Source organism: Haliotis asinina, chromosome 14 (genome assembly GCF_037392515.1).
Source record: "Haliotis asinina isolate JCU_RB_2024 chromosome 14, JCU_Hal_asi_v2, whole genome shotgun sequence".
Classification (NCBI taxonomy): Eukaryota; Metazoa; Mollusca; class Gastropoda; order Lepetellida; family Haliotidae; genus Haliotis; species Haliotis asinina.
The window spans coordinates 18,654,101-18,670,453 of record NC_090293.1 but is presented as its reverse complement, the minus strand read 5'-3'; the positions used below and the strand labels follow the sequence as shown (position 1 = coordinate 18,670,453).

At 38.2% G+C, this 16,353-nt stretch overlaps 1 protein-coding gene across 1 annotated transcript; it reads right to left on the bottom strand.

The window, feature by feature from the left end:
• Positions 1–1,132: 1,132 nt before the first annotated feature.
• On the bottom strand, positions 1,133–3,279 carry LOC137260685 (uncharacterized). The gene is made up of 4 exons (XM_067798278.1): positions 3,079–3,279; positions 2,544–2,592; positions 2,025–2,120; positions 1,133–1,581 (listed from the first exon to the last, which is right to left on the bottom strand). Exons 1-4 carry the CDS (start codon positions 3,277–3,279, stop codon positions 1,133–1,135), a joined length of 795 nt encoding a protein of 264 aa, XP_067654379.1.
• Between the last annotated feature and the right edge of the window lie 13,074 nt (positions 3,280–16,353).

Here is a 16,353-nt window from a genome sequence, read left to right as displayed (position 1 = left end):
GGAGAATAATCGCACTGAAGACTGTTCCCCTTCCACATCATGGCAGACGACTGAAGGAGTTCCTTCAGTATTTATTTATTTATTCATTTATTTATTTATAATTTATTTATTTATTTATTTATCTATCTGTCTGTCTGTTTGTTTGTTTATTTATTTATTTATTTATTTATTTGTTTATTTATTTAAGCTACACCATATCGCTTTTCTTGTGTCTAACAAGGTCGAGTCATTACCTTTCTGGGCGGTGAGGTAGCCTAGTGGTTAAAGCGTTCACTCGTCACGCCGTAGGCCTGGGTTCGATTCCCCACGTGTACAATGTGTGGAGCCCATTTCTGGAGTATTGCTGGAATATTGTAAAATGAGGCGTAAAACAGAACTCAGTCACTCAGTCATGACCTAGCTTTTTCCTAAGTCTCTGAAATTTGCATATCACATGTCTCCTGTTCGTAAGTAAACGCACGTGTAATCGGTTTGGGGCTGTATGTGGGTGTGCGTGTGAGTGTGCGTGTGCAGCATTGCAATAACATAATACTACTTATCTATACCTTCACTTTCAGTGAGGGTTCAGTGACAGGGATTAATAGCAGATTGAAATTATATCGCAACAAACAGCCATAGTGTCTATTTCTCAATTTTATTCATAAGTATTACAAGCATTGTATTCCAACTGTCCTACCTGATTTACATATAGATGCATCGCCATTAATTTCGTAAATGCTGCCAACGTACAAAACCAGTAGGTAAGGGTCATCAATTGTCTTAGTTGATGGTAACGTGCAAGTGCATTATCCTGTATGATCCGTGAAGATTATAATGTTAAAAAATGTTCTTCAGTAACCCCAGGCGACTAACGGGATCGGGTGGTCAGTCTCTACGATATGGATGACACATGTCATTGTATCCCAATGATAGACGCTGATTGGTGTTGACCACTGGATTGTTTGTAAAAACCTGATTATTTACAGACCACCGTAACATTGTTAAAACACTGCTGAATGCGATATTGAATAACAAACTAAACACTAAATGTTGTACGGCCAGTGGACAAAACAAAAAACCTGTAGAAGCTGTGAAGAGAATCCTGTAAATGTGTTTAATCACTCACCATTCTAAGATGCAGGTTATACACATGTTAAATATAATACATGTCAAGAAAATGCCAGAGTCTGTCGTGTTTCAGGAGATGGAGATGAGACACCTTTACTATGATATTATCCCCAGCATCTAACCGAGCCAGTCCACCAGCATCACTCGGGTACTCCAGGTGAGCCCCGTCGTGGATACCCTCTTTACACTCAGTCACAGCATTCTCAAACAACAACACCTGTGTTTGACTGGAGGCACTATACCGGACAACCTGGTGCTGGAATGTTTGGAGTGGCTTGTCATCCTTCCTGTTGTCCTCGGTGTAGAACTTGACGTGACTTGTGATGTGGTACACTCCTGCTGCTGGTACAGTGATGGAGCCGTTCTCATAACTCATCCCATTGTACAGGAGCTTTATTCCATTGTACAGAAGCTTTATATCATTATCATCGAGTGTAGCCCAATTTCGCACTCCTGTGAGGGGAAGTCCTTGGCCTGATATACATTGAAATACGTGTTTAGTGACATAGCGTCGGTAAGTTTCAAAAAGAGCAATGCCAATGCAGTAACAATGTCTGCATGTATTACAGTCTGTATAGGAATAATGCACATGCTATTATTACATTCATAGTATCTTCCTTGTGACTGTATGGACTTTAATTAAATAGCATTACACTTTCATACTAAAGTACTACTGCTAGTGCGTTTTTGGTCGAGTCCCATCTTGAATTCGAACACCACTTTCTTCGTAAAACAGAGACGTGAATAACCTAACAATCTTACCGTCAAGGCTACATCACTGACTTTGTGTGCAAGCGATTAAATGTCTACTCTGCGCTGAGAGTGTGAGATTGAAGGAAGCAAAGAAACGTAACATTTGACCACACTGTCTATTCACTTTTATAAACACGTGGAATGAACAGTGTATGAGTACAAACCTGATTGTCTGGTATTCAAATCCAGCCCCGAGAAGTGTGCCACTGGCTTCAGTAAATTGAGAAATTGAAGACTTGATGGATCATCTTGGTCATTCTCTGAAAAGACTAACAGACACCATTCTGAAAGTGCTTGGCATGCAGACTATAGCTACTCTAAAGACCATCTATGCTAATCTATGCAATTTCATGCTATGCAGCGCTATGCCATGCCATGCCATGACATGACATGACATTACATGCAGCACTGCGCTATGCCATGCTATGCTATGCCATGCTAGTCAATGCCATGCTATGCTATGCTGTGCCAAAATATGGTTAACTTCATGTTCCGATTTAATGGCGGAAATTGTACTGACAACAGGAAACCGAAGCATCAGGTTTAGTGTGAATAATATATATTCAAGTATACTACGAGTAAACATAAACATCGCGTAGAGAAAAGCTCTTCATTTACCAACTGTATAATCGACCGCACACCTGTCAGGCTTTGCATACTTACGGATGTGCTATAGCATGTACCTTTCGATTGCTCCAGATTCTGTAATTCCACCAGTGATTCTCTGTAAGCCTGTGGACAACAATACATGTGACTAACACATGGAATCCTTCATAAATCATGTAAAATAGTATTTCAAAGACTTTAACCACTGCATGAATTTGTGGCAAATGTGTTTGTATTGTTTTGTATTTTGGTACCTGAAGTCAACAAGCTGTGTCCAGTCTGTAGAATATTTGGCCAGGTTTGATCGTGTGATTTCATCATATTCAAATTATTATGCGTCTTAATTTATGTTTTGTTATGATTTACAGTTTGTTTCACATTTGTAACAATAAAGTAATGACCACGCATCTTGTAAACATGCAAATAGGACGAAGTTGTTTGTTTTTTAAAAACATATCATGTACATGACTGACAAGAAGTTAAACTTCAAAGATTGCAGGTACATTTAGCATTAAAAGTTTACTTCTATATAAACCCCAACAAGTTGTTTCAGTGTATAGATCAGTAGGCAAACAATGATTGAAGAAGTTTGTTTCAGTGATTTATATTTACCTCATCCAAGCTAACTTTCAAACTTGGGTTATCTCGTGGTGTGCCCGGTGGTGTTGCACTGTAAACGATGGCAACGACGGTAATAATACCAACAACAAAGTTCAACAGAATTATCACACCGAAGACGACATTGACAGTTCTCCTGTCATCTCCGTGACACACATCAAGGCAGTCAGCTGAAAACGTTCCATCAGAATTCATTTTATATGAAAGACTGGGTATATTACACATCGGTCTGTTCCATCTCACACTGTCCGAAATACTGACTGAACAAGTTTGAATTTTCCTCTGCATATTAATGCTTGCATTTGATCGGCTTACGTTACCTGTGACAAAACAAGGTCAGCGCACCAGTGAAACAGGATGGTTGAGACGCTTAGGGTCTATGGCCCTCCATTCATAGAGGGATTGCACTTACGTTACACGTTACGTGGTAAGGTCAGGGGTCACTAAACCCGGAAGAATATAAATACTCTGCCAGTGAAGTGTTATATCAAAGAGTATGTGACCTAAGTATTAAAACAATGTTTTATACATGTGACATAAATGCTGAAGAAATGCTTCATATATTCATACTTATTATGAGAATCTATAACCTCTTGCTAAAGTATTTTTGTTTCATTTAATATGGGTCTTTCCATTTACCTACAGATGCACTAAGGGTTCATATGTAAGAGCAATCCACCATGACATGTTTTTATTCAAGACGTATGAATAATGGGACGTATGACGAATGGGTTGACACCAATCAAACGGAGTAGCTGAGATGACCCGAGTCCGTGGTCCTCCATGCACAGAGAGTTTGCGTACTTACACCTACGTCGTTTGCGCGTATCTCGTGAAATACAATTGCTAGGTGTATAACATGCTCCCAATAACATCTCAGACTTTCAAGCTACCTTCCTAGTAAATGCTTCACTCGCCACCTGTCACAACATGCGGAGATATGACAGATATGACCTAGCATATTACCTAACGAGAGTACTTGGTTCTGGCTTGTAAACAACAGTTGTACTCAGACTAAAACAGATTAGTAGTGCTACATACACTGGACAAAAGTAGTTAAGGATATACGTAAATGTGAAATTATGAATAATTGTTTACTATAGCCACACTAATAATATATACGCCCTATTGATATTTATGACTAATCTAGGGGGGGGGGGGGGGGCGTGCACGTGTGTGTGTGATTTACAGTTACACTACATCCTACTCCTTGTATCCTATATCCGTTGGTGACCACAGGTATAACATGATCACTGCATGGTGAATTCAAACAAATACCTACGCTGTTCACTGCTGCCTTTGTAGATAGTATGTTAGCTGTAGGGTATATCACAGGTTTTCAACTATTACTCTACCGCCGGGGCAGTATGTTAGCTGTAGGGTATATCACAGGTTTTTAACTATTACTCTACCGCCGGGGCAGTATGTTAGCTGTAGGGTATATCACAGGTTTTTAACTATTACTCTACCGCCGGGGCAGTATGTTAGCTGTAGGGTATATCACAGGTTTTCAACTATTACTCTACCGCCGGGGCAGTATGTTAGCTGTAGGGTATATCACAGGTTTTTAACTATTACTCTACCGCCGGGGCAGTATGTTAGCTGTAGGGTATATCACAGGTTTTTAACTATTACTCTACCGCCGGGGTGTTTTATCACGAAGGCCAATATCTAGCATAGCATGTCCGCCTGACCTCTTTTAATTTGCACATCACGGGACCTCCACAGACCTTTCTTATTTGTGAAATAAAAAGCCTTTATTCATATCCGAACTGTTGCTATGATAATGCATGTATACCCAAGTTGATTGTGCATGTGTTATTCATTGCAATCAATTACAACATTATTCTTTTACAATGTAGCATTGAAAACCATAAGTCATTCTATCAATGTTTACTGGGCTTTTTTCTTTCAAGACATGAATCACATTGGTCACTTATTTAGTGGTATAATATTCTAACAATTAATGAAGGGTAGCAATCTATGGATGAACAACTTCTTTATTACAATGATCTTTAGATGCAAGTGACCCCTGTAGGTCCGGGGTAGAGTAGGCCTTTAGCAACCAATGCTTGCCATAAAAGGTGACTATGCTTGTCGTGAGAGGCGACTAATGGGATCGGGTGGTCAGACTCGCTGACTTGGTTGACACATGTCATCGGTTCCCGATTGCGCAGATTGATGCACATGCTGTTGATCACTGGATTTCCATGGTCCAGACTCGATTAATTTACAGACCGCCGCCATATGGATGGAATATTTCTTAGTACGGCGTAAAACTAAACTCACTCACTCACTCAAAAGGTGCACGTTCTAACACAGTTATCAAGGAGGAATGGGTCTGGAGAAGCATATATACAAGTGCAAGGAGAGGTTTGTTCTCTACAAAGCATAAACTTCACAACGATGTCAGAACCTACACTGAAACGTCGTTCTAACTGCAATAAAGACCTTGTTCATCGGTACATTGTTATCCTTCCTTACTGCCCCAAGTTCCAAATTCCTCTCAAGCAAATTCTTAGTAAATCCAACCTTTTCACATTGCCGACTTCACAAGCATTACGCATGCAAACCACCATTTGTTCTGATTTTGTGTCAAGAAAGAGGAAAGAGCTATTACCTGACGTGTTTGACACCACACGCATCTCGGTTGAGTGAAGTGATCGTTGAACACTTGAAGGGAGACAACTCTCCCTATGACACGCTCGCCCAATCTGAACCAGTGGTTCTTGTTTAACAAACGATCTGAAGGAAACGACAATATTAGCTCACTTACTTAATTCACATTATACTGACTATACTTATTAACATGCTGGTATTCTCTCCTTTTCACAACTAGTCTGTTATACAGACCCTGAAGCAAATATACCCAAGAAAAAGCCTGGCAAGTCTAAAATATGGCAAGTCTAGATTTCTACAGTTGATAGAAATGAAACTCTCATGGCTCCTTTTCATTACATTTTATTTCTCTTACCATGAACTGTTTTTCCTTAAAATATGTTTATTTCAGGGTATTGGCCAGTCAGAAAGTGAGAAGGAAGTACAAAACATTTTCCAAACGACATTGCTTCGAAACATATAATTTCGTCCTGCAAACATTGTCATAATACTTTTCAAGACATCATTCGTGTCAGTTGGACAGTGTGAGGTAGCCTTATGATTAAAGTGTTCGCTCGTCAAACCGAAGGTCAGAGTTCGATTCCCTAGGTTCAGTCTTTGAAGCCATTTCTGGTGTCCCCTCGCCATGACCTTGCTGTATTATTTCTATACGCGGCATGAACCCCACACTGGCAAACACTTTATGTATAGTTGTAAATACTTTGTTCAAATTATCTTCGCTTGACAGATTTCCCGGACCCAGCTTTCAACAGTAATCCAGTATTATCAACACCGGGTATACAAGAAACGGCTTCAAGCATTAACTTCACGGACAACAATCGAAACATGGCTACACCAACAGGCACCTCACACTCAAGCACACAAACACACAGTCACACCCGGACATGTTGGCTTGGGTTTCACGGTAAAGTCATTTAACTATGGTGGCTGATTCGGGCCATCGCTTTATCGCCCTGTAAAATCAAGGCGACATTGCGACAAAGCGATAGCACGACACGACATTGCGATACGCCGACACGATATAGCGATATTGCGATACGGCCAGAAAACGAAATAGCGAAAACCCGACACTATGGTGGCTATGGTGGCTGATTCGGGCCATCGCTTTATCGCCCTGTAAAATCAAGGTGACATTGCGACAAAGCGATAGCACGACACGACATTGCGATACGCCGACACGATATAGCGATATTGCGATACGGCCAGAAAACGAAATAGCGAAAACCCGACACGATATAGCGATAACACGACACGAAATGGCGATATCACGACACGAAATGGCGATAACAAGACACGAAATGACGATAACCCGACACGAAATGGCGATATCACGACACGAAATGGCGATATCACGACACGAAATGGCGATAAAACTGGGCGACATTGCGATATTGCGATAACGCGAAAAGGCGACATTGCGATATAGAGACACGATATGGCGATACAGCGACATTGCGATAACGCGAAAAGGCGACATTGCGATATAGAGACACGATATGGCGATACAGCGATATTGCGATAAAGCGATACAGCGACATTGCGATATAGCGACACAGCGATATAGCGATACAGCGACAATGCGATTTGGCGATACAGCGACATTGCGATATGACGATATTGCTCCCTTTCCATTTGTGAAATGTGGAAAAGTGGATAAATTTATTCACTTTTAGAATCTAATATGTGGAGTATGGGATTAAACATCTGGTTAATAAAAAATAATTTACATGATTAATGTTCATGATTAAGAAAGTCTGGGTCTTGTAGTTGTTATTGCATGATGCCTCTGGAAGACGATTTGGAAACAAACATTTAAAATTATGTGTGGCCATGGTAATGTGCACAAAAGGATGAAGCTGATTTCCCGTTTTCCGAAAGTCTACGTCTTGCCGTGTCAAGTTAATGTTTAGTACAAATGTCATGATTTTTATCAGTTCATAATGCACAAAGTGCAATTTTGAAATATGCTAGTATACCTCAATGTGCTAGGCTCGTTCACAGCACATCATCCTGCCGCCGACTGGTACATACTGGATGAAGAACGTGCTTTACGTGTGCATTCTAGTAATATCTCATGTTTATTTATTTATTTATTTATTTATTTATTTATTTATTTATTTATTTATTTATTTATTTATTTATTTATTTATTTATTTATTTATTTATTTATTTATTTATTTAAAATCAGAACCTTATCTTTTACTTGTTAAAGTTAACACTTTCTCGATTTGGTTGTAGCTTAGAAGTTCGTTTTAAAGTACGACAATGATTAATTTGTGGACGTGGCCGATAATACCGCTTAACCGTTATATTGCCATACGAGCTTCACAGTACTATATATTGCGGTACACTTTTCGCGAACCGGTTCACCCGATACGATCTGCCATTTTTGTGATGTAGCCAAACTTCTAATAATATTCGTATTTCCTTTATATCATTATACATTAATACACTCCGTATTGGGTCCTCTTATGTTCCTTGTTTAGATAAATGAATCACTTATTGGTATCAAGCAACATACTTTTATTTGCTGATGATACCTCCCTTTACATTATCATACGTAACCCCACCGATGCACCAAGAATATTGAACAGTGATCTTGCTAATCTGTCTGAATGAAGAAGTGAATTGCAGGTGCCGTTTAGTCCCCCAAAACCAGTGACAACGTTATTCACTGAAAGGCAATACCTAGAGCGAAAACAGATTTAATGATGGATGACTATCATAAACATTTAGGGCTACGATTTCAAAGCAATGGTATATAGAATATGCAAATCGAATATCAAGTAAAGAAACTAGTCCTATAATATATTGCTTTTGGGGTCTTAAATATGAACTAATAAACTAAACAGAAAGACTGTATATATCATTCCTCCTTCCTGTCTTTGAATACTGTGACTTCATTTGGGACAACTGATCCCAAGAACAAGGATCAGTACTAGAAAGATTACACCTTGATGCTCATCGTACCTTAAGTGAGGCCATCATGGGTATCAGTCATTAAACAAATGACGAAGAAACATGTATGCCATCTCTCTTTCAAAGGAGAAAGAATCATAAATGGTTTATTTTTTATAAGATGGTACATGTTTAACGCCAGAGTGCATAACAAGATAAGCTCCACAAGAAGTGGGCAGAAATACTCACTATTTCCTTCATAATGCCAAAGATACTCAAGACAGCCAGAACAAAAACAACTGGACGAGTTTAACACTATAACACTCTCTTCTTCCATTAGTCATACAAGGCTACAATAATCTGGACGAATATGTAAATCGGCAAAGTTATTGTCTAAATTTAAATTATATCTTACTTATTAAACTCTCATTTTCAGAGCTATAAATACTTTAATTATTGCCAAATTATCCAACTTTTTCCAAATTATCATGTCCAAACTGAGACTGGGTGTAGTGTTTTAAACTTACACCATTTCGAAAGACATTTAAAACAAAACAGTTCATACCAATGTGGCTTTTTAACAGAAGATACCCCGTACTTCATTTTTTGCCCTGTATTTCGTCATATCAGACATAATATAACCAGTATTTCTACCGCAATAGATTCTCTGTTGAAGAAATAATCTGTGGCAAAGATAACATATCCAATATTCATGCAGAATTACTTCTTACATCCATTTATCATTTCATAATTCAACTCCAAACGTATGGTTAAATAACACATAAACTCGTTTTCTTGGTTTTGAAAATTGACTCATTGAATTGTACATCCTTTTACAATCTCTTAATCGTGTTTAATTCGTTTAAGCTGTTTTCTCTTGGGAGAGGCATCAATACAGGCCTTGTTCGATCTGTTTGCCATTCCATTTTGTGGGTTCTCTGTTGTCTTTCTGATGTCTTTTCTTTTTTTTGAATAAATACTGTTTAAACCGCATATTTTTAGTTTCGAAAATGTTTATTGGTCATGCGATTGTACTAGCATGAATTTTAAACCATGTGAATTAAAGAAAATAGATTGGTGGGGCACTTGTTGTGGGGATAAACAAACCGAAATGGTGGACCCTGCTGCAGACGCTTTTTCTCGAGTTCCAAACATTAGAGCAAAGCATTCAGAAACATGTTCATTTGATCTCTCCTACAATCACACCTGATTCCTAACTGGCTAGTGGCATTGTTTCAAAAGAAATGAAACAGTAATTTCATGACCTTAAACCATGTGTTCCACTTTCACAATGTATTGCAATACATATTGCAGTACGCCAAAGTATATCACAAAACATCGGTATACGATCATTTTGGTAACACCCAACCCTGCTAATGTCTATTAGGGAAAATCGGTAAATATCTCAAACATTTCTACATTTAGTGTAATATTTTTTGTCCTTATGTATGGAACAATGAATCGACGTTGTTCCATTATTCTTTAGTTAGTGGTAATATGACGCCGCAGTTACACAGATGGTAAGAGATAAGAGATAAGAGGTACGGTTTAAATAGTAATAACCACCCCACCATTCAAATACAACATTGACATTGTCAGAAAGCAAACAAACAAACAAACAAACATGTTTTTATCTGTTTGTTTCCAAATCGTTTACCAGAGGGATCATGCTATAACAACTACAAGACCTACAATTTCTTAATCTATAAATATCTGTAGAGATAGATTGAAACCCATGTGCATTAATCATATACATTGTATTTTGTTAACTAGATGTTTCACCCCAAAAACATTTACATCCCCGTACATGTACCTTTCCAGTAAAATTCTATTGCTCTAGCCTCAACAAACCTAAACTAAAGTCAATTCCATCCAATTTTGTATCAAATTGTTTAATCTAATCATGTGTAATATTGTATCTCGGACTGTTTAATTGGGCTGTCTCCTCAAACGCTGAAGGTCATCAGTGGGTCCACAATACTGTATTCGGCGTCAAATATATTTTGCTTTAAATTCTTTAAATTCTGAGAGTGACTTACTATACTTACTGAAATTAATTCAGTGTACAATGTAATATTTTCTTATTTATAGATACAAGTATAAAAAGTCTTCTACAACTTTTCTTTATGATCATTTCGTAAAGAAGAAGAAAAAGGCACAGTATGATGCCAAATCCGTTCTGGTGAAATCCTATAGCCTACAAAGTTAGCATGACCATGGCCTGCACAACTATCACACTTTGAAATATGTCATCACTCATCGTGCTTTTGGATGAGCTATTGCTATTTCTGTAAACTAGATGGTTTTACAAATGCGTTTATCTCACATACTCCACCTATCAGATTCTAAAACTGAATCAATGGAAAGGAAGCAATATCGCAATATCGCAATGTCGCTGTATCGCTATGTCGCAATGTCGCTGTATCGCCATATCGTGTCTCTATATCGCAATGTCGCCTTTTCGCGTTATCGCAATGTCGCTGTATCGCCATATCGTGTCTCTATATCGCAATGTCGCCTTTTCGCGTTATCGCCATATCGCAATGTCGCCCAGTTTTATCGCCATTTCGTGTCGTGATATCGCCATTTCGTGTCGTGATATCGCCATTTCGTGTCGGGTTATCGCCATTTCGTGTCTTGTTATCGCCATTTCGTGTCGTGATATCGCCATTTCGTGTCGTGTTGGTGGCTGATTCGGGCCATCGCTTTATCGCCCGGCAAAATCAAGGCGACATCGCGACAAAGCGATAGCACGACACGACATTGCGATACGGCGACACGATATAGCGATATTGCGATAAGGCCAGAAAACGAAATAGCGAAAACACGACACGAAATAGCGATAACACGACACGAAATGGCGATACGGCGACACGAAATGGCGATAACTAGACACGAAATGGCGATAACTAGACACGAAATGGCGATATCACGACACGAAATGGCGATATCACGACACGAAATGGCGATAAAACTGGGCGACATTGCGATATGGCGATAAAGCGAAAAGGCGACATTGCGATATAGAGACACGATATGGCGATACAGCGACATTGCGATAACGCGAAAAGGCGACATTGCGATATAGAGACACGATATGGTGATACAGCGATATTGCGATAAAGCGATACAGCGACAGTGCGATATAGCGACACAGCGATATAGCGATACAGCGACATTGCGATATGACGATATTGCTCCCTTTCCATTTGTGAAATGTGCAAAAGTGGATAAGTTTATTCACTTTTAGAATCTAATATGTGAAGTATGGGATTAAACATCTGGCTAATAAAAAATAATTTGCATGATTAATGTTCATGGGTTTCAGTCTATCTCTACAGATATTTTTAGATTAAGAAAGTCTGGGTCTTGTAGTTGTTATTGCATGATGCCTCTGGAAGACGATTTGGAAACAAACAGTTAAACTCATGTGTGGCCATGGTAATGTGCACAAAGGGATTAATGAAGCTGATTTCCCGTTTTCCGAAAGTCTACGTCTTGCCGTGTCAAGTTAATGTTTAGTACTAATGTCATGATTTTTATCGGTTCATAATGCACAAAGTGCAATTTTGAAATATACTAGTATACCTCAATGTGCTAGGCTCGTTCAGAGCACATCATCCTGCCGCCGACTGGTATATACTGGATGAAGAACGTGCTTTACGTGCGCATTCTAGTAGCATCTCATGTTTGTTTATTTATTTATTTATTTATTTATTTATTTATTTATTTATTTATTTATTTATTTATTTATTTATTTATTTATTTATTTATTTATTTATTTATTTATAACCTTATCTTTTACTTGTTAAAGTTAACACTTTCTCGATTTGGTTGTAGCTTAGAAGTTCGTTTTAAAGTACGACAATGATAAATTTGTGGACGTGGCCGATAATACTGCTTAACCGTTATATTGCCATACGAGCTTCACAGTACTATATTTCGCAAACCGGTTCACCCGATGCGATCTGCCATTTTTGCGATGTAGCCAAACTACTAATAATATTCGTATTTCCTTTATATCATTATATATTAATACACTCCGTATTGGGTCCTCTTATGTTCCTTGTTTAGATAAATGAATCACTTATTGGTATCAAGCAACATACTTTTATTTGCTGATGATACCTCCCTTTACATAATCATACGTAACCCCACCGATGCACCAAGAATGTTGAACAGTGATCTTGCTAATCTGTCTGAATGAAGAAATGAATTGCAGGTGTCGTTTAGTCCCCCCAAACCAGTGACAACGTTATTCACTGAAAGGCAATACCTCGAGCGAAAACAGATTTAATGATGGATGACTATCATAAACATTTAGGGCTACGATTTCAAAGCAATGGTATATAGAATATGCAAATCGAATATCAAGTAAAGAAACTAGTCCTATAATATATTGCTTTTGGAATTTTAAATGTGAACTAATAAACTAAACAGAAAGACTGTATATATCATTCCTCCTTCCTGTATTTGAATACTGTGACTTCATTTGGGACAACTGATCCCAAGAACAAGGATCAGTACTAGAAAGATTACACCTTGATGCTCATCGTACCTTAAGCGAGGCCATCATGGGTCATCAGTCATTAAACAAATGACGAAAGAAACATGTATGCCATCTCTCTTTCAAAGGAGAAAGAATCATAAATGGTTTATTTTTTATAAGATGGTACATGTTTAACGCCAGAGTACTTAACAAGATAAGCTCCACAAGAAGTGGGCAAAAATACTCACTATTGCCTTCATAATGCCAAAGATACTCAAGACAGCCAGAACAAAAACAACTAGACGAGTTTAACAGTATTACACTCTCTTCTTCCATTAGTCATACAAGGCTACAATAATCTGGACGAATATGTAAATCGGCAGAGTTATTGACTAAATTTATATTATATCTTACTTATTACACTCTCATTTTCAGAGCTATAAATACTTTAATTATTGCCACGCGCTTTTTCCAAATTATCATGTCCAAACTGAGACTGGGTGTAGTGTTTTAAACTTATACCATTTCGAAAGACATAAAAAGAAAACAGTTCATACCAATGTGGCTTTTTAACAGAAGATACCCCGTACTTCACTTTTTGCCCTGTATTTCGTCATATCAGACATAATATAACCAGTACTTCTACCGCAATAGATTCTCTGTTGAAGAAATAATCTGTGGCAAAGATAACGTATCCAATATTCATGCAGAATTACTTCTTACATCCATTTATCATTTCATAATTCAACTCCAAACGTATGGCTAAATAACACATAAACTCCTTTTCTTGGTTTTGAAAATTGCCTCATTGAATTATACATCCTTTTACAATCTCTTAATCGTGTTTAATTCGTTTAAGCTGTTTTCTCTTGGGAGAGGCATCAATACAGGCCTTGTTCGATCTGTTTGCCATTCCTTTTTGTGGGTTCTCTGTTGTCTTTCTGATGTCTTTTCTTTTTTTTCTTTTTTTGAATAAATACTGTTTAAACCGCATATTTTTAGTTTCGAAAATGTTTATTGGTCATGTGATTGTACTAGCATGAATTTTAAACCATGTGAATTAAAGAAAATAGAGTGGTAGGGCAGTTGTTGTGGGGATAAACAAACCGAAATGGTGGACCCTGCTGCAGACGCTTTTTCACGAGTTCCAAACATTAGAGCAAAGCATTCAGAAACATGTTCATTTGATCTCTCCTACAATCACACCTGATTCCTAACTGGCTAGTGGCATTGTTTCAAAAGAAATGAAACAGTAATTTCATGACCTTAAACCATGTGTTCCACTTTCATAATGTATTGCAATACATATTGCAGTACGCTAACGTATATCACAAAAGATCGCAATACGAACATTTTGGTAACACCCAACCCTGCTAATGACTATTTAGAAAAAAATCGGTAAATATCTCAAACATTTCTACATTTACTGTAATATTTTTTGTCCTTTTGTACGGAACAATGTGTCGACGTTGTAATAGTATTAACCACCCCACCATTCAAATACAACATTGACATGGTCAGAAAGCAAACAAACAAACAAACAAACATACATGTTTTTATCTGTTTTCAAATCGTTTACCAGAGGGATCATGCTATAACAACTACAAGACCTACACTTTCTTAATCTATAAATATCTGTAGAGATAGATTGAAACCCATGTGCATTAATCATATACATTGTATTTTATTAACTAGATGTTTCACCCCAAAAACATTTACATCCCCGCACATGTACCTTTCCAGTAAAATTCTATTGCTCTAGCCTCAACAAACCTAAACTAAAGTCAATTCCACCCAATTTTGTATCAAATTGTTTAATCTAATCATGTGTAATATTGTATCTCGGACTGTTTAATTGGGCTGTCTCCTCAAACGCTGAAGGTCATCAGTGGGTCCACAATACTGTATTCGGCGTCAAATATATTTTGCTTTAAATTCTTTAAATTCTGAGAGTGACTTACTATACTTACTGAAATTAATTCAGTGTACAATGTAATATTTTCTTATATATAGATACAAGAATAAAAAGTCTTCTACAACTTTTCTTTATGATCATATTATCATTTCGTAAAGAAGAAAAAAAAGGCACAGTATGATGGCAAATCCGTTCTGGTGAAATCCTATAGCCTACAAAGTTAGCATGACCATGGCCTGCACAACTATCACACTTTGAAATATGTCATCACTCATCGTGCTTTTGGATGAGCTATAGCTGTTTCTGTAAACTGGATGGTTTTACAAATGCGTTTATCTCACATACTCCACCTATCAGATTCTAAAACAGAATCAGCTTACCCGCTTTTCCATATTTCATAAATGGAAAGGAAGCAATATCGCAATATCGCAATGTCGCTGTATCGCTATGTCGCAATATCGCTGTATCGCCATATCGTGTCTCTATGTCGCAATGTCGCCTTTTCGCGTTATCGCCATATCGCAATGTCGCCCAGTTTTATCGCCATTTCATGTCGGGATATCGCCATTTCGTGTCGTGATATCGCCATTTCGTGTCTAGTTATCGCCATTTCGCGTCTTGTTATCGCCATTTCGTGTCGTGATATCGCTATTTCGTGTCGTGTTATCGCTATATCGTGTCGGGTTTTCGCTATTTCGTTTTCTGGCCGTATCGCAATATCGCTATATCGTGTCGGCGTATCGCAATGTCGTGTCGTGCTATCGCTTTGTCGCAATGTCGCCTTGATTTTCCAGGGCGATAAAGCGATGGCCCGAATCAGCCACCATAGATTCGGGCCATCGCTTTATCGCCCTGTAAAATCAAGGCGACATTGCGACAAAGCGATAGCACGACACGACATTGCGATACGCCGACACGATATAGCGATATTGCGATACGGCCAGAAAACGAAATAGCGAAAACCCGACACGATATAGCGATAACACAACACGAAATAGCGATATCACGACACGAAATGGCGATAACAAGACACGAAATGGCGATATCACGACACGAAATGGCGATATCACGACACGAAATGGCGATAAAACTGGGCGACATTGCGATATAGAGACACGATATGGCGATACAGCGATATTGCGACATAGCGATACAGCGACATTGCGATATTGCGATATTGCTTCCTTTCCATTTATGAAATATGGAAAAGCGGGTAAGCTGATTCAGTTTTAGAATCTGATAGGTGGAGTATGTGAGATAAACGCATTTGTAAAACCATCCAGTTTACAGAAATAGCTATAACTCATCCAAAAGCACGATGAGTGATGACATATTTCAAAGTGTGATA